We start from the raw sequence: 25,829 nt of genomic DNA, 5'->3' as shown, positions 1-25,829 counted from the left end.
GAAATTTCAGGTTTTTTCAATTCCCCCCCCCCCCCCCTAAAAAAAGTTAATAAAAGTTAATCAATAAATATGTCCCCCAAAATGGTGCTATAAAAAAATACAACTTGTCCCGCAAAAAACAAGACCTTATACAGCTAAATAAAAAGGTTATAGCTCTCGGAATGCGACGATGGAAAAACGTAATAAATAGCTTGGTCATTAAAGAGGCTCTGTCACCAGATTTTGCAGCCCCTATCTGCTATTGCAGCAGATAGGCGCTGCAATGTAGATTACAGTAACGTTTTTATTTTTAAAAACGAGCATTTTTGGCCAAGTTATGACCATTTTTGTATTTATGCAAATGAGGCTTGCAAAAGTCCAACTGGGCGTGTTTAAAGTAAAAGTCCAAGTGGGCGTGTATTATGTGCGTACATCGGGGCGTTTTTACTTCTTTTACTAGCTGGGCGTTCTGACGAGAAGTATCATCCACTTCTCTTCAGAACGCCCAGCTTCTGGCAGTGCAGACAGCGTGTTCTCGAGATCACGCTGTGACGTCACTCACTTCCTGCCCCAGGTCCTGCATCGTGTCGGACGAGCGAGGACACATCGGCACCAGAGGCTACAGTTGATTCTGCAGCAGCATCGGCGTTTGCAGGTAAGTAGCTACATCGACTTACCTGCAAACGCCGATGCTGCTGCAGAATCAACTGTAGCCTCTGGTGCCGACACGATGCAGGACCTGGGGCAGGAAGTGATGTCACAGCGTGATCTCTCGAGAACACGCTGTGTGTCTGCACTGCCAGAAGCTGGGCGTTGTGAAGAGAAGTGGATGACACTTCTATACACAACGCCCAGCTAGTAAAAGTAGTAAACACGCCCCGATGTAACACACATAATACACGCCCAGTTGTACTTTCGCAAGCCTCATTTGCATAAATACAAAAATGGTCATAACTTGGCCAAAAATGCTCGTTTTTTAAAAATAAAAACGTTACTGTAATCTACATTGCAGCGCCGATCTGCTGGAATAGCAGATAGGGGTTGCAAAATCTGGTGACAGAGCCTCTTTAAGGTTTAAAATAGGCTGGTCATTAAGGGGTTAAAACTTATTTGTCAAGTTGTTTTCCAGCTGCACTTTATTAACCCTTCCATTATGTAGTTTTCTACATAGTACCAACTGCATCTTTATCATCCCATGTAATGTACATCTTGTGCCTTATTGATTGATCTGTATGTGCCTTGATTGGAACCTTACTCTGACTTGGCGAGCTGTTCTCGTTGTTTTGTACTGTTGATAAAATTCAATAAAAAGGAAAATTCAATGCCATTCAGTGATAAAATATTGATGTGAGCTGGTCTTAGACAGATGGACCTCTAAACCTGTAGTCCGTGATAGACCAACATTCGAAAAACCCGTGGAGTAATGAAGACAACCCCACTTTAAAAAGAAGCTGATACGGCGGTCCGCTAGTTGCCGCAGGCTAGGATTCTCTAATCCAGTTATAACCAGGGGGAACCTCTGCCAGCTACACAGAGGGAATGTAGCATTACATGCCATCTGTTATGGGTGGAGCGGGTCTGCCACAGCTGGAGGCCGCTCTTAAGGCCCTCTTACACAGGCCAATGATCGGGCAATTGAGCGTTCATATGAACGCAGTGTAGACCGGGCAATGATCAGCCGATGAACGAGCTCGTTCATGGGCTGATCGCGACGTTTATGCGTTTCCACACATGATATAAATACATCGTAGTAACAATCACTCGTCCCCGTACTTTACTGATCATAGATCCTTGTGAAAGCATCAAACGAGCGCCGATCAACGAGCTGGCTTGTTGATTGGCGCTTGTTTTTATGGCCCTTAGTGGCTGGTGTAAATGGACCCTTACAGAGCAGAGTGGCTTTCCATTCTGGCACATAGATGGTGGGCCTGAACTGGGGACCCCTCTCTATGTAGTCCATAAGAGCCGTAATTTTTTTATTTTTCCGTCAATGTGGCCGTATGTGGGTTTGATTTTTGCGGGCCAATGTGTAGTTTTCATTAGTACTATTTTGGGGTACATAGGACTTAGATTAACTTTTATTTAATTTTTTATGGGGGGAATGGGAGAAAAGAGAATTTTGCCGTTGTTGTTTTTGGACGCCGTTCATCCGGCGGTTTAATGTGTTCATTTTATTGTTCAAGTCATTACGATCGCGGGGATACCATATATGTGTATGTGTTTTATGTTTTGACATTTTTACTAAATAAAACCACTTTTTGGGCAAAAAAAGTAGTTTTATTTTATTTTGACTTTTATTTATTTTTTTCACAAACTTTATTTAACTGCTTTTACATTTTTTTTTTTTTTTTTTTTTAGTCCCACCAGGGGACTTCACTATGCGATCTGCTGATCGCATATATAATGCTTTGGTATACTTCGTATATCAAAGCATTATTGCCTGTCAGTGTAAAACTGACAGGCAATCTATTAGGTCATGCCTCCGGCATCGCCTAACAGGCATTTGCTGAAGACAGACCTGTGGGTCTTTGTTAGACCCCCGGCTGCCATGGAAACCTGACGGCGACCCGTGATTTCTTTGCGGGGGCGCCGATGGGGTGACAGCGGCATTTAATGCGTTAAACTGCCAGAATCGGAGCGCGCTTCAATTCCGGCAGTTGCGGCAAGAGCCAGGCTGTGTATAACAGCCGTGCTCCTGCCGCTAATCGCGTGTGTACACTGTCAGGACCCGCGTCAACACAGGACGGATATATCCGTCCTCCTGCGCGAACGAGCAGCTGCTGAGGACTGATATATCCATCCTTCGGCGTTAAGGGGTTAAAGAGCATTGCAGTATCTGACTTGAGTTGGTTACAGGTGGACTTGTTTTATGTTTGTTTGGGCTGCAATTATCACAGGAAAAACATTTTTGATTAATTTATGTAACTTGGCCTCAGTTAGGCATTGCATCATGTTTCCAAGTAATGGTGTAGCCTGCTGCATTATTCTACACCGTAAAACAAAATGGAGCACAAAGCACTTCCTTGATCTTTTGTGTGACTGATACGTCACCTAATGGACCCCATTGACACTAGAGCCGTCATTCAGAGCAGGGAATGGCACTTGCGACCGCTGCGCAGAGGAAATCAATGTCTGTTACATGCCCAAGATAAAAGATATTTACAAAGCCCTCCTCTATATCTCCCTGTCAGCAGTTTTGAGGCCTTAAACTGCTGACAGATTCCCTTCTTAAAATGGTCTGTGGAAGGGATTTGGAACTCTGGAAAGAAAAACCGAGCTCCAACCACTAACTATCTATATATATATATATATATATATATATATATATATATATATATATATATATATATCTCTACCTGTGTATTTAATATTTACTGCGCTCTTCATTCACTTCTTGTAATGGACCCAAGTGTGACAAATGATACAACTAACGCTTCCTCGGAAAGTAAAGCAGACGTCCTGTGTCAATCGTTACTTCTCCACTGGGGGCTTCTTCCTAAATTGTCTCTGCTGATCTACACCCACAACTTGTCACTCGCCACATCTAACTGTGTCCTAGAACATGGCTAGAAAAGGTGTGTGTGTATGGGCGATATATTATATATGTGTTTGTACACTATTGTCTGAATTTTTTTTTTCTCCCCCACCCCCCTCCCTCTCCTAACACTTTTTAAGGTGATATCTAGGCAGTAAAACATGATCTCCAAATGAATTAAAACTATAAGTTGAGGCCATTTTCTAATGTACTAGTATAGTCAGTCTTGCGCCAAGTCCCTAATTTCCAATGCCCTCCAGGGACGCGGGAAGTACTATAGTTAGCATCACGATGACGCATGATTAAGAGCACCCCCTACCTTTTTTTTGTTTTAGGACAGCCCTGGGGTTGGCTTGCTGTGTTTTTTTTTTTTTTTTTGTTTGTTTTTCTTGTTTTTTTTTCTAAACCGTCCTCTCCTGCGATTGTAACTAACTGGGCAAAGGGCCCCTTCTGATTTATAATGTTGTTCTAGTAAAAAAAAAATATATATATAATTTTTTTTTTTTAAATTAAATGTACTTGTTTTCCATTGCAGGACCACAGCCGGTTTGTCAATTGTGTACGATTTACACCCGATGGCAACAGATTTGCCACCGCCAGTGCTGATGGCCAGGTAATGTGGGGGAAATGGTGAACATGCAACAATTCGTTGAGTGGTCTTTGGCATCATTTACTGATGCTTTTATATGATTCTGTTATTTTACCAATATTGTGTATATTTTTTAATAGATTTTCCTGTACGATGGAAAAACTGCTGAAAAAATCTGCTCTCTTGGAAATGAAAAGGCTCACGATGGAGGAATTTATGCAGTAAGTTTTTCAAAGCAGAAAAAGTTTAAGAACATCTAGCAGAGTATCCCTGCACCATAGGAGAAAAGACCACCGACGACCTGCTGCAAATGCAGTACAATACATGTGTAGCACATTCCTCCACTGCAAATTTTCAAATCCACAACATGACTTAGAGGCTCTGTCACCACATTATAAGTGCCCTATCTTGTACATGATGTGATCGGCGCTGTAATGTAGATTACAACAGTGTTTTTTTATTTATTTAGAAAAACAATCATTAGTTATGACCTATATTAGCTTTATGCTAATGAGTTTCTTAATGGACAACTGGGCGTGTTTTACTATATGACCAAGTGGGCGTTGTGGAGAGAAGTGTATGACCCTGACCAATCAGTGACCAATCAGCGTCATACACTTCTCTCCATTCATTTATTCTGCACATAGTAATCTTATCTAAAGGCAAGCGTAATCTTGCGAGATTACGATGGAACCTGTAATGTCAAACGAGATTACGCTTGACTTGCTGTAAATATCACAGAGACCCTACAGAAGTGACAGGATTCTGAATACACATCCCGTCCTGGCTGGAGGTAATGTATATTCGTTGTCAGGACACTGCAGTAATGTTATAGTATGTTTATGTGGCTGCACACAAAGATATAGCTATGTTCTGTGTAAATGAATGGAGAGAAGTGTATGACGCTGATTGGTCACTGATTGGTCAGCGTCATACACTCCTCTGTACAACGCCCACATGGTCATACAGTAAAACACGGCCAATTGTCCATTGAGAAACTCATTAGCATAAAGCTAAAATAGGTCATAACTCCGTCAAAAATTATCATTTTTCTAAATAAAAAACACTACTGTAATCTACATTACAGCGCCGATCACATCAGGTACAATATATACTGTACTTACATTATGTACTTATAATGTGGTGACAGCCTCTAAGTCTACTTGCACTACATTTGGCCGTCTTATGCTTAGTAAAAGTTTTTGCCGCACTCCAAATTTATCCAGGTGGCCATTCCTTTTGTCAATTAGGAATGTCCCTACACAATTTCATAGTTGGAACTGATTGGACAGTGTCAGACTATATAGGCCTTAATGAAAAGTGGCATGGTATCACCCTGTTGTCAGTTTAGTCATGCATTTCCAGGAAGAATAACAGAGGAACTGAGCATAACACAGATTCTAAGAAAAGGTACTCTAGGATTGTTATATGAGGAATGCAAGTATTTATTGAAACAGACCTGTCAGCTGAGCTGTCAGGTTTTCTTTTAGGCCTCCGTTATTTTGCACTCCTTGGAAATCGCGTTGTATGCCACTTATTAATATAATGTGGCTAACAGATCAGCGCGGACGTGTTCATTTTTGTAAAGCTCCGCTCACTTGTTTAGAACAGTCTTCTCCATAGACTGTACGCTGTTCCGATCCCAATCATGGCCGCTGAGGGATGAGCATGTGACCCGACAAATTTATCAGCAGCCTCCATTCAAAAACACTGCGCACGTTACTGCGTGCCCTACTGTAGTTTCCCATGCACAGTGTTTTTCAATGTAAGCGTCTAATGGATGTGTCCAGTCACATCAGCGGCCATGGTTAGGACCGGAGTGCTGTACAGTCTATGGGCGGAGCATTACGAATTAACACATCGCTAAGAATACGGCATAATATGATTCTATCTCTTTATAGAACCGCGTGGTCTACTACACTATTGTATACAGGGAAAAAGTTTACCTATTCAAACCAGAACGACAAATGCCAAAAGGACACCTTTTGGTCTATGCCGGGTAAATGGATACATTTGGATACATTCTGGCGCATAAGCCGAACATCGTTCATACTACCACTGGGATGTTGGTAAAAATACCAGAACTCCTTTGTTTTAATTTTATAATTTTTCCGCAGTGTGTACAAGTTTTACCCCAGTCTCCTTTCTAACTCGGCAAGTGTCCTGGTCCCGCCAGTCGTCCTGCTGTAATAAATGGATCTTTGTTTTACTACAGATTAGCTGGAGTGCTGACGGCACCCAACTCCTTTCTGCATCTGGAGACAAAACTGCTAAAATCTGGGATGTTGCGGCTAACTCAGCAGTCACCACGTTCGGGCTGGGAACAGATACGCTCGATCAGCAGTTGGGATGCTTGTGGCAGAAAGATTACTTGCTGAGTGTTTCTCTGTCTGGCTACATCAATTATTTGGACAAGAATAACCCAAACCGGCCCATACGTGTGGTCAAGGTACACAGTAAATTTATTCCCGCATTTATTTTTTTTCTTTCAAATGGATATGGAGAAGATTATTGCACCAAAATGACGTTTTATGAATGGTTTAGGGTTGACCGGTTTGATTTATAATTTTTTTTTTTTATTTTTTTTTTAGGGTCACAGCAAATCAATCCAGTGCATGACTGTCCACAAAAATGATGGCCGATCCACAATTTATACAGGCAGCCACGACGGGCATATCAATATCCTTTTTCTAAAAAGCTCCTTACATTAAAGGGTACTCCTATCATCCGTATGTCCTAGAGATCCGGGGTACAAAGGGACCGGGGAGTATACCATCACTTCCAAAAAGGGGTTTTCCTATCATTTAAAAATAAAAAGAGCGTCAAAAGAAATCTCTGAAATTGTGTTACAGGAGGTAAACTAGGCAGTGGAAGATTTCTTAATTTCTATTTTAACCCCTTCCCGGCACAGCGCTGTAATGGTACGGGGTGGGGACCAGGTACTTCCTGCACTACGCTGTATTACGGCATGGGAATTGAGTGAACACGGGAACTGTGTCGGCTGTCATGTTTGCTGAACCCCCTTAGATGCCTTGGTCAATGGCTTTCTGAATTCGGTAATGCAAAAAAGAAATCTCTGCGTCATGAAGGCCCAAAATAGGACGACTCTTTAACCCCTTAATGACCGGGCATGTTTGTACCTTAATGACCAAGCCAGATTTGTCAAATCTGGTATGTCTGACTTTATCAGAGAATAACTCTGTGAAAGTTTTGAATATCCAAGTAATTCTGACATTGTTTTTTCGTCACATGTTGTACTTTATTTTAGTTGTAAAAGTAGACTGATACGATTTGTGGAAATTAATTAAAAAATAGAAAAATGGAAGAAATTTTGTAAAAATTACCATTTTCCCCTATTTTTAACTGCAATATGTACACACATACTGTACAATTTTTTTAATTAAATATATATTTCTATCTCTCTACTCCATTTTGGCAGCACTTTTGAAAAAATAAAATACATTTTCAGCAATTTAGAGGACTTACAAATTGAATAATAATTTTATAAATTTTGAAGTACATTTTTGTTTTCCTGCACCAAACCAGGTTTTCAGAGGCTCATAGGTGTCAGAATGGTGGAAACCCCCCACAAATGACCCCATTTAGAAAACTAGACCCCTTAAGGTATTTACCTAAGGGTATAGTAAGTATTTTGACCCCACAGTTTTTTGCTAAATTTAATACATAGCAGGTGAAAAAAAAAAATTTCACTTTTTTTCATAAAAGTATCAGTTTGAAGACCAATTTCTTTGTAAAGCGACCATGAGAATGAAGAAACACACCACAAAATCTATCACCCTGTTTCTCCTGTTTTCAAAAATACCAACATTGTGGCCCTAATGCGCTGCCTGGACACACGGCAGGACCCAAAAGGAAGGGAGCACCCGGAGGCTTTCAGGACTCATATTTTGCTTGAAAATGTTTTAGGCCCCAATGTACATTTGGAGAGGCTTTGAGCTGCCAGAACGATAGAAACTCCCCATAAACGACCCCATTTCGAAAACTAGACCCCTTAAGGTATTTATCTAGGGGTATAGTTAGCATTTTGACCACACAGGTTTTTCGCTAAATATATTGAAATTAGTCTGTAAGAATTAAAATGTACTTTTTTTCTGAAACAACATAGAAATTTTTATTATTTACAAGGAATAACGAAGAAAATGCACCCCAACATTTGTAAAGCAATGTCTCCCGATTACGACAATACCCCATATGTGGTAATAAACTGCTGTTTGGACCCACAGCAGGGCTCAGAAGGGAAGGAGCGCCATTTGGATTTATGATTTTGCTGGAATGGTTTTCGGTGCAATGTCGCATTTGCAATGCACTGGAGGGACCAAAACAGTGGAAACCCACCAAAAGTGACCCCATTTTGGAAAAACCTTCAAGGAATTTTTCTAGGGGTATAGTGAGCATTTACACCCCACGGGTCTTTTGCAGAGTTTATTAGAATTAGGGCGCGAAAATTAATATCAACATTTTTTTCCACTAAAATGTTGCATTTTCTCATTTTCACAAGGGATAAAGGAGGAATAAAACAACCATTTTTTTTATAAAGCAATTTCTCCCGAGTACGGAAATACCCCACATGTGGTCATACGTTTTTTTCATTAGAAATGAATTAACCCTTTCAGGACTGATCCATTTTTTGCTTTCATATTTTAGATTTTCACTCCCTGCTTTCCAAGAGCCATAACTTTTTTATTTTTCCATCATTAGAGCTGCGTGAGGGCTTATTTGGTGCGGGACAATCTGTAGTTTTCATTGGTACCATTTTGGGGTACATGCGATTTTTTTTTTTTTTTTTTTTTTTTTTTTTTTTTTTTTTTTTTTTTTTTTTTTTTTGGATCACTTTTTATTCAATTTTTTTGCAATCCTGAGCAAAAAACAGGAATTCTGACACCGTTTTTTAGGGGTTTTTTTTGCGGCGCTCACCGTACGCTATAAATGACATTTTTACTTTATTCTGCGGGTTGGTACGATTACGGCGATACCATATGTATATAGGTTTGGTCCTTTTTTTTAGCGTTTGCGCAATAAAATGACTTATTTATAGAAAAAAAAAATTCTGTCACCATATTCTGAGAGCCGTAATTTTTTAATTTTTTAGTCAAAAAAGCTGTGTAAGGGCTTGTTTTTTGCGGGACGGATTGAAGTTTTTATTGGTACTATTTTCGGGTACATGCGACTTTTTGATCACTTTTTATTCTTTATTTAGGGAGCGGTGGTGACCCAAAAAATTGCGATTCTGTCGTAGTTTTTTTATTGATTTATTTTTTTTGGGGTGTTCATCGTGCGGGAAAAATAACATTATAGTTTTATAGTTGGGTTCGTTACGAACGCGGTGATACCAAATATGTGTACTTTAACGTGTTCATTTTTTTTCTATAATAAAAGTCTTATTATAGGAAAAAAAGCATTTATTGTTTATAGAACTTATAACTTTTATTTTTACACTTTTTTTTAAAACATTTTTATTACTTTTTACTTTTTTAACTTGTCCCACTAGGGGACACTTAGTCTTGCAGCTTTGATCGCTGCTAGAGTACATTACACTACACACGTAGTGTAATGTACTCTAACTGTCATTGTGACGTGACTGTCACACTGACAGGAAGCAGAGGAGGAACGGCCGGAGCCTGTTCCTCCGAGCCTTCCGTGCGTGGCAACCCGGAGGTCATTATCTGACCTCCGATTGCCGTGGCAAGCATCGGTAGCCCCCACGATCACTTCGTGGGGGCTGCTGATGTGCTTCAAACCACTTAAATGCGGCGACGGCAATCCGTCGCCGCACTTAAGGGGTTAACTGCCGAAATCAGCGGCGATGGTCCGCTGTCCGGCAAGACTGATGTCTCAGCTGTCGGGGACAACTGTCAGCGCGGGTCTGTCACTCTGTGTAAACACAGAGTGACAGTTTGAAATGCGGACGAAAATGAACGTCATGGTGCGGGAACTAGCAGCCGACCATGACGTTCATTTTCGTCCTTGGTCGTTAAGGGGTTAAAGGGTTGAATTTATTTTGAATTTTTTTTTGTCAAAGATCAAAGTAAATGGTGTTTCTTCGTGAAAATCCGTTGTAAAAAGATCCATCACAGCGTTATGACCTCCATTAAAGAGGCAATACGTGACACTAGCCTGAACAGAGCTAAAAACCTGACCAGGTACCCGGGGCGTTCTGTAAGAACAGGGGCATTTAGATTGTGTACTATTCTATAGGCTCTCGTCCGCAGTCCTGTAAGTCTGTGTGTCTCTCCTTCATCTGTCCTGCACACTTATTCCACAATCCCCAGACGCTGAGCTGCTTCACATTGTAGTCTCACTGTTGTCTGAGTGTTGTAGAAATAATATTTCCATAAAGGGAATTTCAGCTCTATTCTTGAAGACAGTGATGACTTTTTCTCCTTTTAAATGAATCCGTTCCTCTTTATATGGGGGCACATAATTTTATAAGAGTAAGCCGGGCAATACAACGATCTTCCTCCCTCCCTGCCGGTTACCAACGTACAGACTCCTCTGGTCTTTGGTACATCTGCAGAAGCTTCCACACGGATGTACTGGCAGGAGTGACTGATGTGTGTATGGCTCTCGTCACACTTTCGTTGTATTCTGTTCCGTCTGTTATATGCTTTTTCCAGTAGATGTGCTATAAATGTCTGACTGCTGGAACCTCTGCTGATTTGGGGTATGGAGGTTCCTTATGGGGGAAGGCTCCTACAAGCATTCTCACTTTCCTTTTAAAATTGAATGAAGATACAGAAACATTCAAGCCCGCTCGGACACTCCACTAATTTGACTTTTATGGCACATCCAGTGTGTATGTCATGGGCTGTCTGTGGGAAAACACTTTTTAGTGATTACGTATAGAATTAATTATTTTCTTAAGCTGACCAGAAATCTTCGATTGTCCACCAAACCCAGGGACTTTCCCTGGGATCAGTCAATGGTCGGATTTTGGTGTGGGAAGTCCAATGGGAGACCTTGTGTGGGGTGGGATATAGGACATTTTATATTTCAGAGCACTTGCAGAGGTCTTGTTTAGATGGATAGATCGATATCTCATTTTTTTATTTATTTTTTTCCCTTAACTTTTGGCCATACATTATCTTGATGCTGAGACGGGGGAGAATGACACCTTCTCTGGCAAAGGCCACACAAACCAGGTGTCCAGTATGGCTATTGACCGCTCTAACCAACTAGTCACTTGCAGCATGGACGATACAGTGCGTTTCACGAATGTCACGGACCAGGCCTACAGGTTTGTGTATTGCTGGTGATGTCACTGTTTATGGATATTGGACATACCATAACACTAACCATAGATTGTTACATTTTATTATAAAAACTAACATTTTATAGGTAAAAGAAATAAAATACTTGAGGGCTAATTCAAAGCAATTGAGAGATTGACTGAGAGCACATTGAATAAACCTCCACAGTGCAGGGTGAAAAAATAAGTGAACCTCTGTGTTGTGGGTATTACTGGAATGGAAAATTATAATGGTTTGCCAGAATTGGGATCCTGAACACCCCCCTTTCCCGCTACGCCTCACTGCTCGATATGGCCTACCATTGAAATCAGTGGGACTGCTAATAAAGCTATGGGTTCCCCTGACGGAGCCCACGAACGGAACCCCCTACGCAGATGTGAACGAAGCCTAAATCTACAGAATGATTGAAAAAGATAATGATTTGTGTTTGGGACGGGCCAAGTTAGATCCTGACCTTTTAACCGTACTCCGATGCTGTGGTAAGATGTGAAGGGGACTGTACACACAAAGGCATCCCAGAAATATTGATGAACTGGAAAACCTCTGCAAGGGGGAATATCCAAAATTCTTACTCAACGTTGTGTAAATCTTCTTTGCAGCTGCAGGAAACATCTGGGGGATGGGATTGCTGCTAACTGGGATCTACAGGTTATTAGAATAGTTTTTTCTCCCTGCACTGTGGACTCAACGTGCTCAATAAAATATCTGAAAATGACAATTGTTTGTGCATTATTAGTTTAGTTAATTTGTGTTTTTTATGTTAATTTTTTTTGCATGCAACTACGTTTCGTTAGTCATGACTTATTGTAATTATATTCCTATGCACAGCCATTAGGTTTTTAGGCTACATGCACGCGCTGCATCAAAACGGCAGAAAAACGCAGGTACAATCCACACTGAATATTGCGTTCTTAGATGCAGATTTTACATTTTGAACCGATCCAGATTTTGGCGCGGTTGTTTTATGAACTCCGATACAACGCTAAGGCGTAAGATAAGTTGACATGCTGTGGTCTATAATATCGGCAGCGCAGGTCGTTTTACGTGAGGAATATTTTTTCTATGTGTAGATTAAATTACTTGCGATCTCATTTACTTTACTGCTACTGTCTTGCTCTTTGGATTGGCCACAGAAAAATCCGCACGTGATACGCATCGTGAGCATGTTACCCTGCCCTAAGGCCTCAAGCACACGACCGTAGTAGTGTGCACATCCGTGATTTGCGGCTCGGACGGGCGCGAAGTGTCAACCGCGGGACGTGCACATGGCTGCGTGCATTCATTTCTATGAGCCTGGACTGCAAAATACGGCTGTAATAAGATATGTTCTAACTTTTTGCGGTCCAGGCTCCTGGGCAATGCACGGACCGTGGAAACTAAAGTCGTGTGCATGGGACCATTGAAACGCATGGGGCCGCAAGTCACCCGCAGGTTTGCGGGTGAATTGCGGCTGCAAAAATAAGTTTGTGCATGTGGCCTAAGACTCATATTCTGCATGTAGATCGAACAGTCATGTTCTGTGATCACTAGGAAGTCGGCGAGGCGATCCCTTGAAGCCTCGGCCGCAATAAATGCACTTTCAAAACCCCCTTTACCATTACTTCTGAGCCCAGTGTTTAGTGGTTTTTATTCAAGAACATCCTTTTATTTAGGGTGTAATGACTTTATTTTTTTCTGCCAAGCTGAGCTATTATAATACATTGGAAGAGTTAACAAAAGTTCCCGATCATTGCCCTGTGTAAACGGCAACGAGAGGCTGATCGTATCTTTTTTGCAGCACTAAATATTATCGTTGTAGGCAGCACGTTTCGCTGTGTAAACCGGAAGTTGTGCTTCTGACATGATGGAAATGTAAGTTGACGAACGATCATAGTAACAACCGCTCATCTCCATGCATAGCGATCATTGATTCTTGTGAAAAACGTAAACGATCAGCACTAGTTTTCATGGCCCGTTTAAAAGGCTCTATCAAATTAGTTTTTCCTACTTTAGATCAGTGTCTGACACATTTATTTTTTTTTTTTTTTTGGAATGCCAAGCACAAGCTCTGTGTAGACGCTAAATAAGCAACGAATTGTGGGAGAGTTCAACCCTGAGGCATGAAATTGTGAATGCAGCTCTGGACTGTAATACAGGCAGGATCTGTACATGATTTGCGTGTTTCATCTTAGTTTTTTATATATATATATATATTATAATTTCATATTTGAATTTAATTTTTTTTTTCTCTTCACTTAAGCCCTCAGAATGCTGTGAAGTTAGATGTCCAACCGAAAAGCATTGCTGTTGGCACTGGAGGGTATGCGGTCACCGTGTGCATTGGCCAGGTAAATGCTTTACACTTTTTTTTTTTTCACTGAGTATTTGTGTAAGTAAAACCGACTTTCCGCTGTAAATTTGTCAGATTTAAGATGAAGTCTTTAAAGAGGCTCTGTCACCACATTATAAGTGCCCTGTCTCCTACATAAGGAGATCGGCGCTATAATGTAGGTGACAGTAATGCTTTTTATTTAGAAAAACGATCTATTTTTACCACGTTACGAGAGATTTTAGATTTATGCTAATTACTTTCTTAATGCCCAAGTGGGCGTGTTTTTACTTTAGACCAAGTGGGCGTTGTACAGAAGAGTGTATGACGCTGACCAATCAGTGACCAATCAGCGTCATACACTTCTCTCCATTCATTTAGTCAGCGCATAGGGATCCTGCTAGATCAGTATGTGCTGTCTTATACTGACACATTAACGTTACTGAAGTGTCTTGACAGTTAATAGACATCACCTCCAGCCAGGACGGGATGTCTATTCACAATCCCGACACTTCGGTAACGTTTCTGTGGTACTTACAGCAGATCAAAGCGTAATATCGCTGTAACCTGTCATTTAGAGCGTGATCTCGCAAGATTACGCTTGCTCTGCTGTAAGTACCACAGAAACGTTAACGAAGTGTCGGGATTGTGAATAGACATCGCGTTATGGCTGGAAGGAATATCTATTCACTGTCAACACTTCAGTAATGTTAATATGTCAGTATAAGACAGCACATAGTGAATAACGCAGTGTCACTATGCGCTGACTAAATGAATGGAGAGGAGTACATGACGCTGATTGGTCTGCGTCATACCCTCCTCTGTACATCGCCCACTTGGTCTAAAGTAAAAACACGCCCAGTTGGGCATTAAGAAAGTAATTGGCATAAATCTAAAATCTCTCGTTTTTCTAAATAAAAAGCACTGCTGTCACCTACATTATAGCGCCGATCTCCTTATGTAGGAGATAGGGCACTTATAATGTGGTGACAGAGCCTCTTTAATATTGGATGTCTTCCTTTTGAGGAGGTGGGTGAGGCAGAAACTTTATAGGAATGCAAACCTCTGGTCTATTTAAACATTTTTCCACCATGCATTGTTTAGTCAATATCACGGGACATTGACTCTCAATTTGCACAATGGTCGCTTAACAAGCCTTCCGCAGTATTGATTATTATTTTTTTTTTCTTTCCCTGAGTTTATTAAAGCTGGAAAGTTTGAATAGGGTTGTCAGATACGTTGTAAATAAAGTTTATTGAACCGATCATTCTGTTATATTATTGTCCCTATTACGATTGGCGAGCAGGTGATTTGTAACCACTGTGTGAGTTCTGCGTATGCAGGCCTCCTCAATAGAGGTGCAGTATAAGGCTATGTTCACACGTTTAACCAAAAACGTCTGAAAATACGGAGCTTTTTTTGAGGGAAAACAGCTCCTGATTTTCAGACGTTTTTAAGCCACTTGCGATTTTCGCTGCGTTTTTCACTGCATTTTTACGGTCGTTTTTGGAGCGGTTTTCAATAAAGTTTGAGAAACCGCTCCAAAAACGGCTCAAGAATTGACCGGCACTTCTTTTTCGTGGCCGTTTTTCAAAACGGCCGCGTAGAACAACGGTCCGTCGGAACAAAACGCAGTTTTCCCATTGCAATCAATGGGCAGATGTTTGAAGGCATTCTGCTTCCGATTTCTCTGCCGTTTTACAGCATGGTCCCTGAGACCTGTTCTTCATCTCCTCGGACATGGGGAAGATATCTGGTCTGTACAACATTGCCTCCATGGACCGTGAAGAACATGGCATTTAATTTGCTTTCTCTTTCCACAGATTGTGCTTCTGAAAGACAAGAAGAAGGTTTCTGTCATTGACTCTTTGGAGTATGAGCCGGAAACTGTTGCTATTCACCCAGACTCCGGAGAAGTCGCAGTTGGTGGTGCGGTAAGTAGCTCGCCAGTGTTACTTTTTTTTTTTTTTTTTTTTTACTCCCTCTAAATGCTCTTGCAAACCCAATTTTCCTAAGCATCACATGGACCGTCATGTAATGCTACGTTGAAGGGCCAGAAGTGGTTTTCCCTGGTAAAAAAAGCAATTGCTGGGGATTTGAGAAGCCAGAACCGCGCCATCAGGTTATTGCAGAGCCAGCTTCATATTTAAAAAAAGGGTTGGCCTGGTAAGACAACCCCTTTTTAATGTACGTCTCCACCTTCTGAGCAACGTTTTACAGTTTTATGAAGAGATAATATAAATAAGTTGAGATACTTTGTGGAAACATTATATTTCTCATCTTGTACTGAACCTGAGTTACAGCCTGTATTATACTCCAGAGCTGCACTCCGTTATGCTTGTCATTGGAAACCGTTGATAAGAATGTTGTCACACCCCCCCGAACAGCTTCTATGATCTATAAAGCTGTAGTACAGGTTTTCTCAGATTACTGTACAGTGGTGTAAAGACTACAAATCCCAGAATTCAAATCTTAAGATCTTAATGTCTGTGAAGACTAAGCATCAAAGTAAATGCACATGTTAAAGATTAATGTTCATGAATTGTTTCTGTTCTATCTGAAGTTCACGTGTTCTGTTTCTCTTTTTTTTGGTAGGATGGCAACATCCATCTATATTCCATTCAAGGAAATTCTCTGAAGGACGAGGGGAAGTCTCTGCTAGTCAAGGCTGCCGTCACCAGCCTCGCCTATTCCAACGACGGTGCCTTTCTTGCTGCGACTGATGTGAACAGAGGGGTCACAGTCTTCACTGTTGCTGATGGATATGCAGTAAGTAGATTGAGGGAGACCCCGCTGTAGCTCAGGACATTCGGCATGTCGTATCATTGAGAAGAAGTGCATTGTGGGACATATAATTCCCATTTACTTTCAAGCCTCTGGCGAGTCGTTGCTGATGTAGTTTTATATTGCAGCTTTAACAATGTTCTAGGTTCTGGTCAGGTAATCTGAACATGGTTTCCACTCCTCCATTATTCAATAAGCTGTTAATCTGAACACTGACGAATAATCGTTTTATTGTTCCATTGCATCTAGAATGGAAGATGAATCAACTTGGCAAATAGTCTTAAAGCATGACTAACTTTTCAGAATAAGTAATATCATGTGAATTAGGGCCTGTTCACATCCGCGTTAATTTCCGCTCAGGTGTTCTGTCGGAGGTTTCAGCCGGGTTAAACCCTCAGCAGAAAGTCAAACGGAAACCTCTGCTTCTGTTTCCCTCACCATTGAACTCCATGGTGACGGAAACCTAGCTAACGGTTTCCGTCTGTTACCGTTGTGACAGGGTTCCGTAGTTTTGGACGGAAGCAATAGCGCAGTCAGCTGCGCTATTGATTCCGTCCAAGACGACAGAATTCTGTGGACACACCCTATGGAACCCACTATTTCCGGCCATTTATATGACTTGTATTCTGCATTATTTAGCAGTTTTCCCCTCTGCAGGCTTTATCTCTAATTCTAAGTTGTATCTGAGCTAGTGGGTGGAGCTTAACTGCTATCATGCCTCCTATACACAGCACACACAGAGATGGGAGAGCAGGACTCTCCTCTTCTATCTATTACATACATAGAAGTTACAGCAGGATGGAGGACATTATACAGCAGTAATGAGCAGTGTAGCTGAGAATCCAACACTGGGGTGAGACTTACCAGGAAGCTGCAGCATGTCTGTGTGTCTGGCTTACTCTCGCTGCTACTGCTCCCCATCCCCTTTCCATAGACTTTTATTTATATATATATATATATATATATATATATATATATATATATATATGCAGCATGTCTATCTTTCTCACTCTTTCTTCCACCTGCTCTCCCCTCTCCATAGACTTGTATACAGGGTGTCTGTTGCTGATTCCCTCTTTATGCTCCCCCTCCCCTCTCCATAGACTTGTATAAACAGGCAGTACACACACCGCACCCACACACCGCCCTTCTGCAGGCCGTCTACTCTGCTCTCTAGCTAGGGATGGATTTTGCTTGACAACGGGGTGGACAGCAGATTACAGGAAGCGTGACGTGATGCCTGGTGGCAGTAGATTCACACAGAATTTGCGTGGATAAAACAACAATTTTAACAGAGTAAATTACCAAGTTGATCTACATCATGTATACTATTAGATTAGCGTTGGTTGTAAGGAAATGTTTAAATAGACTAACTTTTCAATCCTTTAAATCTATAGCTCCTATGGAGCCTATGTGTCAAATAAGCCCTGTGTAGTTTGATCCTGCAGTCACTCACTTCTATCTTCTGTCCCTTACTACTTACGAACATACGTTTTGCTAACAGACCAAATGTATGGGATCGATAGATTGCAATATGACTACACGTGATTTGTTTCTAGTCTATTACAACATAGATACCTAGGTCTGGATTGGAGCTGTAAATACAGACCATGCTTTTTTAATGGAGATTTGCAAAGTTGCTTCACTATTTTTCTTTGTAATTTTAGATGGATTAACACAATAAGAAAAAAATGGTTTGATGGCGGATCTTCCCTTTTAACCCTTCTGTTAACGGGGCTTTTTTCACACTTTTGATATCTGCGAATAGGACCAGAATGATAAAATATTTAAAAAAATCATTTTAAGCCACAATACGCTTCGTAGACACTGACACGTTGTGAACATGTCATTACATTACACTCATGGGTGTCTTTATGCAGTTTTGCATCAGTGTGTAACATTTTGTAAATAATGCATAAAAAAAGTCGTGTTTGTGACTGTCTTACCCAAGCAGAGCCTGAAGCACATAACGCCTCCTAAAAATAAAAGTGCAAGATGTGTGGCGCTCATACATGCCACTTATGTCTATGTCCACATGTATCTTCACGGGATACCAGGACTGAAGAGGCAAAGAGCTATACAATCCAGATGCCAGTAAACCTTTTTATAGTGGTGGCCTGATGTGCTGGGGGTGATCAGATATGTGACGTCTCGTTTTCTTAAACTTAGGGATTTGAGAATCTGGTGACAGAGCCTCTTTAAAGCCAATCTCCTATTGCATGTGATCGGCGCTGCAATGTAGAGAACAGTAACGTGTTTTTTTTTTGTTTTTTTTTTAAAACGTTCATTTTTGGCCAAGTTATGAGCTATTTTATATATATATATATGCAAATGAGGTTTGAAATGGACAACTGGGCGTTTTTTTTTTTTCGTTCTGTCCGACTGGGCGTGTATTGTGTTTTTAACTGGGCGTGTTTACGTGTATGACGCTGACCAATCAATGACCAGTCAGCGTCATACACTCCTCTCCATTGATTTACACAGCAGCGATGTGCAGCCGCATACACAAAGATTAACGTTAATCAAGTGTCCTGATAATGAATACACATGATCATCCAGCCTGGACGTCATGTGTATTCAGAATCCTGACACTTCTGACTCTTTTCTTTGAGATTTCCAGCAAGGGAAACGAAATCTCGTTTATCTCCGTAATCTCGCGAGATTTCGTTTCCCTTGCCGGAGTCTCACAGAAAAGAGACAGAAGTGTCAGGATTCTGAATACACATGACGTCCAGGCTGGATTGTCATGTGTATTCATTATCAGGACACTTGATTAACATTAATCTCTGTGTATGCGGCTGCACATCGCTGCTGTGTAAATGAATGGAGAGGAGTGTATGACGCTGACTGGTCACTGATTGGTCAGCGCCATACACGTAAACACGCCCAGTTAAAAACACAATACACGCCCAGTTGGACATAACGAAAAAAAATGCCCAGTTGTCCATTTCAAAGCTCATTTGCATATATATAAAATAGCTCATAACTTGGCCAAAAATGAACGTTTTAAAAAAAACAAAAAACGTTACTGTTATCTACATTGCAGCGCCGATCACATGCAATAGGAGACAGGGATTTGAGAATCTGGTGACAGAGCCTCTTTAAGCTAAGCTCTAGGTGCTGTATTGTAGTCGCGGCAAGCGAGTCACGAAGTATTACATACGTCCTTGGCGGCGAAAGCGCTAATTCTGTTTACTTTCTCCTGTACTGATGTTCTGACTTGCTCCACATTGAATTAGGTAGAGAATTAAATGTGATCAAATTGACTGCCTGGGTAAGTAATCTGGTTTTGTTTGGCCGATTTTTAGTTTTCTTTATGAATTCAGCTGGTACCACACAGAGGTGCCGAATGCGGTCGAGAAATGCTTGAATTCTTGCATCCAGAAAAAACACTCACTAAGGCCGTCTGCTCACAAATGTATTTTACGGCTCCATACACAGACGTCAAATGCACCTTCTGTGAGACTGCTGTACCTCTGCATTGTAGCCTGCTCCATCTGATGCCGTATTACGGAGCTATTCAGTTCTAGTAAGAGAATTCTGTAGTATGGGACGCTATATGGCAGCACAGGGACTCTGCCAACGTACGGCCTAATGCTGGGTTCACACTTGAATTATTTCTTGTTCAATGATTTTTATTCAATTTTTTTCATACAAAAATTTTTTCCATACAAAAGAAAAAAAAATAGATGCAAGATATACATGTCGCATGTCATTAACACAAATAAATGTGTTAGTATCTTAGTCAACATAACTGCTTTATATATTTACAACAGAAAAAACGTGTAAACAAAGTAACATCGTAACATCGCTAGCAGCATTTATATCTTCAAAGACATTGTATAAATATGGTGTTAATCATTTATTTATCAATTTGGTTTGAGGTTATGTAGGGGCTATATGTGATGACATAGGGGGTATGTTGTCCAGCATTCCCATACATTGGAGAATTTAGTAAAACTCAAATTACCATAGGCTATTATTCTTTTATATGCAAAGGATGAATTAATTAATAGTAAAAGTTCTGCCTGAGTGGGTGTCTCCATACTCTTCCAGTGTCTGGTCACTACTAATTTTGCCATCGCCAATATTTTGCACGTCAATGTTCTGAATTTTGGGGGGACCTCTTCTATCTGTAAGAACAGTAAAGCTAGCTGAGGGGATTTAGGGATTCGTATTTCAAACTGAGTCCAATAAAGCAAATACCTCTCTCCAGTATTCGTGTATACTCGGACATTCCCATAGCACATGCAACAACGTTCCTTTGGTTCCGCAACCCCTCCAACATGTTTCTGACACCGTTGGAAATATTTGATGTAATTTGTCCGGAGTATAGTACCATTGTAGGTGGGTTTTAAGAGTTGCTTCTAAATGTGAGCTACATTGCAAGGAACTATGAATCTGTTTGTATGCCGTCCTCCATTCCTCCTCCCCAAATGATTTCCCCAACATCCGCTCCCATGTCAAGATGTTGTGGGTTTTGCAGAAATCAGCGTGCCCTGATAATGTGTCGTATATGCCCTTTAATATTTTAGTAGGTTTGGCTAATAAATTAAAAAGTTTCATGTTGCATATAGGATGCTGATTTTTTAAGGTTGCTATAAAGTGTCTAACCTGTAAGTATTTATAAAAGTCACTTCTGGGAAGAAGATATGTGAGCCTCAAGTTTTCAAAGGAGTTCAGCCGGTTTTTAGAGTATAAATGGGACATTAGGGTAAGGTTCCTTGATTTCCAACTGTTTAAGTTTAAGGGTATGTGCACACACACTAAATACGTCCGTAATTGACGGACGTATTTCGGCCGCAAGTCCCGGACCGAACACCGTGCAGGGAGCCGGGCTCCTAGCATCATACTTATGTACGATGCTAGGAGTCCCTGCCTCGCTGCAGGACAACTGTCCCATACTGTAATCATGTTTTCAGTACGGGACAGTTGTCCTGCAGCGAGGCAGGGACTCCTAGCATCGTACATAAGTATGATGCTAGGAGCCCGGCTCCCTGCACTGTGTTCGGTCCGGGACTTGCGGCCGAAATACGTCCGTCAATTACGGACGTAATTAGTGTGTGTGCACATACCCTAAGTGTGGAATGGCCAATTCTAGTACCTCTATTGGTATCTGCGAATTCAGAAGAGGCAGGCGATCAATAGAATGTTCTTGTATGTGCGACCAACATCCTAAGGCTGCTTTTGTGATTGGGGATATGTGTGGTGGCGTGGCTATGTGCCAAAAGTCCAGAAACATGAGGGCTTTCAGGTTAGCAGGATATACATAAGAGGATTCTATATGTACCCAGTGTCTTGTGAGATTATTAATCCATCCTGGATTATAGAGCGCAACTAGAGTAGAAGTGTAATAGCCATATATATCTGGTACGCCCAGTCCCCCTAGTTTTATATCCCTGGTCAAAATATGTGCTGCGGCACGAGGTTTACGATGGGCCCAAATAAATTGCATTATAGCCTTTTGGATATTTGTAAGAAAAGACTTCGGTACCACTATGGGGACTGTTCTAAACAAATACAGCAGTTTAGGTAACAATAACATTTTGAATGCGGCAATCCTGCCTATCCACGATACTTCAAATTTGTGCAATCTAGTCATTTCAACCTGAATTGTTTGTAGAAGAGGTTCCTAATTAGATCGGTATAAAGCCTTATGAGATTGCGTCCGAGTGATACCTAGATATGTAATACCTTTTTTCTTTCCAGTCGAATGGATATTTATGTCTTAGGAAGTGTCGCACAGAGGGCGAGATGTTCAGCGGCAGTATTTGACACTTCTGGGTATTTAATTTATATCGTGAAATCTGCCCAATCGACCGAATGCATTCTAACACAGCTTCTAAGGAGTCCTCTGGGGAGGATAAGGAGAGGATAATGTCATCAGCGTATAGTGAGATTGTATGCATTCGACTATCAGTATTTATACCCTGGATATTGGTGTGCGTTCGAAGGGTTTGAGCTAGGGGCTACATAGATAATATGAACACTAGGGGGGATAGCGGACACCCTTGTCTAGTTCCATTAGTAATTTGAAACGTGTCAGAAAGTACTCCATTAGTATATACCTTATCTGAGGGGCATGAATATAGTGCCTTAATAGCTTCGATTATATTTCCTCTAAATCCCATCTTCTCTAATGTAGTAAAAGCATATTCCCAATGTATGCGGTCAAACGCTTTTTCAGCGTCTAAAGCCAGCATAACCGAAGGTGTCTCCGATTGTTCTATGTTATGTAGAATACCTAGTACTCTGCGGGTATTGTCAGATGCTTGTCTGCCCTTCACAATTCCCACTTGGTCTTCACCTATCAGCGTGGGTAGCATGGGGGCCAGTCTCATAGCCAGAATTTTTGCGTATATTTTAACGTCCACATTTAGTAGGGAAATGGGTCGAAAGTTTTGAGGGGCATCTATAGGTTTTGGGATGGTGACAATTAAAGCAGCTTGATTCTCTGCTGGCATGGATCCGGAGTCCATTGCTTTTTAAAAAAATCTGCGCATGTAAGGCATTAGTGTACCCTGTAGGGATTTATAATACATATTCGTAAGTCCGTCTGGACCAGGGGACTTGCCATTGGGAAGTGTTTTTAGCGCCGTTGAAATCTCCTTTTCTAGGAATGGTGCATTTAAACTCATCAATTGGGTTTCTGAAAGGTGAGGTAAATCAATTTCTTGTAAAAAGGCCTGTATATCTTTTTTCGACAGATGAGGGGAAAAGGGATCTTGTTCCAAATTTTATAAGGATGAATAAAAGGTGCGAAATTGGTTATAAATATCTGTGGGATGAGTTATTTTCGTTTGGGTATGTGGATCTAGCAAAAATGGGATCTTGGATTTCTGATGTCGTGTTTTCAATCTAATCGCTAACAATTTCCCAGCCTTATTGTTCTGCGAATAGTACCTTGCTTTGGTTTTTTTAAGATTCTTCTCATAATCTGAGAGTAGGCTACATCTTAGGCGTTGCCGGAGAGTATATAGTTTGTCAGCATTTTGTGGCGTCTGCTTAATTTTATTCAGAGTTTCCAAGGAGCAAATTTCTGCCGTAAGGGAGGAAATTAAAGCCATCTTCTGTTTTTTTACTATATGGCCTAAGCGAATGAGGGTACCTCTGATAAAGGCCTTGTGGGCATTCCAAAGGGTGAAGTCATTAATTTGGGAATTATCATTCTGTTGGAAGTATTCTCGGAGATCATTGGCAATAGTTAGTTTATGGTCTGTATGAGATAATAAAAATGGATTGCATCTCCACAGATACGTAGGGTTAGATACATTGTTTTCTTCCAGAGTCAAAGTTATTGCCGCATGATCAGACCATTTTATGGTCTCTATTGAAGAATTTTTAGTAGCAAAGAGCAAGTTCTTTATCCACCAGAAATGGGTCTATGCGGGAATAGCTATTATGAGTTGGAGAGTAGAAGGAGTAATCTCTTTCTATGCTGTGCTGAGCCCTCCAGACATCATACAACTCTTGTTTCGCCACCAAAGGACCAAGTTGGGGTTGTGGTTGGCGAGTAGGGTTCGTAGTATCTGAAGAGGCATCGACTATGGCATTGAAGTCTCCACAGATTAATACTTTTCCCTGCCGAAATTTGTTAATTGGTCTGAGTATTTTGTGAAGAAAGCGAATTTGGTGGCGGTTGGGAGCATAAATATTTACCACTATGTGTATGTGATGTCATTAATCATACAGATTAAAATAATGTATCTGCCGTTTGGGTCAATATGAACTTGAAGCTTTTGAAAGGCTACTGCGTTTTTTACCGCGATTAAGACTCCTCTCGACTTAGACGTATAGTGTGACGGAAATATATAAGGAAATAGATGGTGGTTAATTCGGTTTGCATCTGTCTGCAGTAAGTGTGTTTCTTGAGCACATAAAATGTCGCAGGCTATAGACTTAGATTCTTGCCACATATGCGCTCTCTTATATGGGCTATTGAGGCCGTTAACATTGAGTGAGGCTATTTTAATTGTCATTGAAGGGACATAAAAGTGTGGTGAATGATCCTATATGAAGGGAATATACAGCAACATAATCTTTATATACACCCAAGGTAAGTAGCTCATACAATCTCTCCTGTTCATATTCACAACTGATGTATCTACTGCTAGTACATAAATATAAGAAAAATAAAAACAAAAAAACAATAGATTCCACATAAATCTAGCACGAACCATGGACAAATACAACTGTCCATCAAAATGGGGGAAAAAAACAGTCAGCTTGATATCAGGTCAAGATGACCGCAACTACACCTGTGGTAGCTCAGCCTTAGGGAAAAAAAAAAAAAAAAGAACTTTGGCGAGGGAGGTACTTCCATCTCGGCGGCCAGCAAAGATAAAATAGGAGAAGTAGGAAGAATAGACCCGGAGTTGTCGTCTTAATGCTTTCGGTGTTTTCGGTGATCTACCCTTTGCCATTCATCTCGTATCCGCTGGGGGGTGTGGTTGGATTGTTGAGGTTGTAGATGAACTGGTATGTCCCACGACTTTAGTAGGAGTGTCCCTTCTGACAGGTTTCGGATCATGTGCATAGAGTTGTTTCTATGAATGAGTAGGCGAACCGGGAATCCCCATCTGTATAGGATCTTGTTGTCCCGCAAGGCAGTTGAGATTGGGGCCAGGTCTCTTCTTAATTGTAAAGTCGCAGCTGAGAGATCCGTGAATATGGATAGTTTGTTGTATTGTGCTGGTATGGCGTCTTTTCTTTTGAGGGATGTCATCAGTTGTTCCTTCACATGAAAGAAATGTATACGGGCTAGTACATCACGCGGCACGTCATCTGTAAGGTGCTTTGGTTTTGGAAGTCTATGGATTCTATCTATAATTAGATCTCTTGAGTTGCATCCAGGCAGCATGGTTTTGATGAAATCTTGTGCGTACTTATGCAGGTCAGGCGCAGCGACATCCTCAGGAATCCCTCTAAACTTGATATTGTTTCTAAGAGATCTGTCTTCTAAGTCAGCCATTTTTGCCTTGATTTGAGAAACATCTGCTTCTAAGTCGTAATGAGCATCGATCAACCCATTATGTGAGGTTACAAATTCGTTGAGTTTAGATTCCGCATGTTGGACTTTAATCTCTACATCTTGTATTGCTGTCGACAGGGGATGAAGCATTTTGGCAAATCCAGCCTGCAGTGAGGTACTAAGAGCCTGAAGCATGATCTTCATTGTCAGCTCTGTAACAACGTTAGTTGAAGATGCCATGTCATCTAATATGTTTCCCTCTGAGATGTGTGCCCCAGGGGACGGGTAATTTCCTGCCAGGATTACTGTAACTGCCATAGGAAGAAGGCTCTGCCTTTGTGGCGAGGAGCTCCTGGAGTTCAGTAATGGCGGCGACGGGGATGCAGCATGCTGTG

The 25,829-nt window shown here is 41.1% G+C and overlaps 1 protein-coding gene and 1 long non-coding RNA gene across 2 annotated transcripts in view; one reads left to right on the top strand and one right to left on the bottom strand.

Moving 5' to 3' along the window:
- Window positions 1-25,829, bottom strand: part of LOC142749737 (uncharacterized) — a 114,707-nt gene that overhangs the window by 5,244 nt on the left and 83,634 nt on the right. The window lies entirely within an intron of this gene.
- WDR1 (WD repeat domain 1) overlaps window positions 1-25,829 on the top strand; it is a 55,089-nt gene that overhangs the window by 24,629 nt on the left and 4,631 nt on the right. The window contains exons 6-13 of the mRNA XM_075858124.1: window positions 4,050-4,127; window positions 4,244-4,324; window positions 6,319-6,552; window positions 6,695-6,784; window positions 11,204-11,358; window positions 13,611-13,698; window positions 15,503-15,613; window positions 16,275-16,448. Of these exons, the coding sequence (XP_075714239.1) occupies window positions 4,050-4,127; window positions 4,244-4,324; window positions 6,319-6,552; window positions 6,695-6,784; window positions 11,204-11,358; window positions 13,611-13,698; window positions 15,503-15,613; window positions 16,275-16,448 (1,011 nt within the window). The remainder of the gene's footprint in view (window positions 1-4,049; window positions 4,128-4,243; window positions 4,325-6,318; window positions 6,553-6,694; window positions 6,785-11,203; window positions 11,359-13,610; window positions 13,699-15,502; window positions 15,614-16,274; window positions 16,449-25,829) is intronic.

The sequence above is a fragment of the Rhinoderma darwinii genome, chromosome 1 (assembly GCF_050947455.1).
Source record: "Rhinoderma darwinii isolate aRhiDar2 chromosome 1, aRhiDar2.hap1, whole genome shotgun sequence".
Classification (NCBI taxonomy): Eukaryota; Metazoa; Chordata; class Amphibia; order Anura; family Rhinodermatidae; genus Rhinoderma; species Rhinoderma darwinii.
This window is presented reverse-complemented; position numbering and strand designations above follow the sequence as displayed.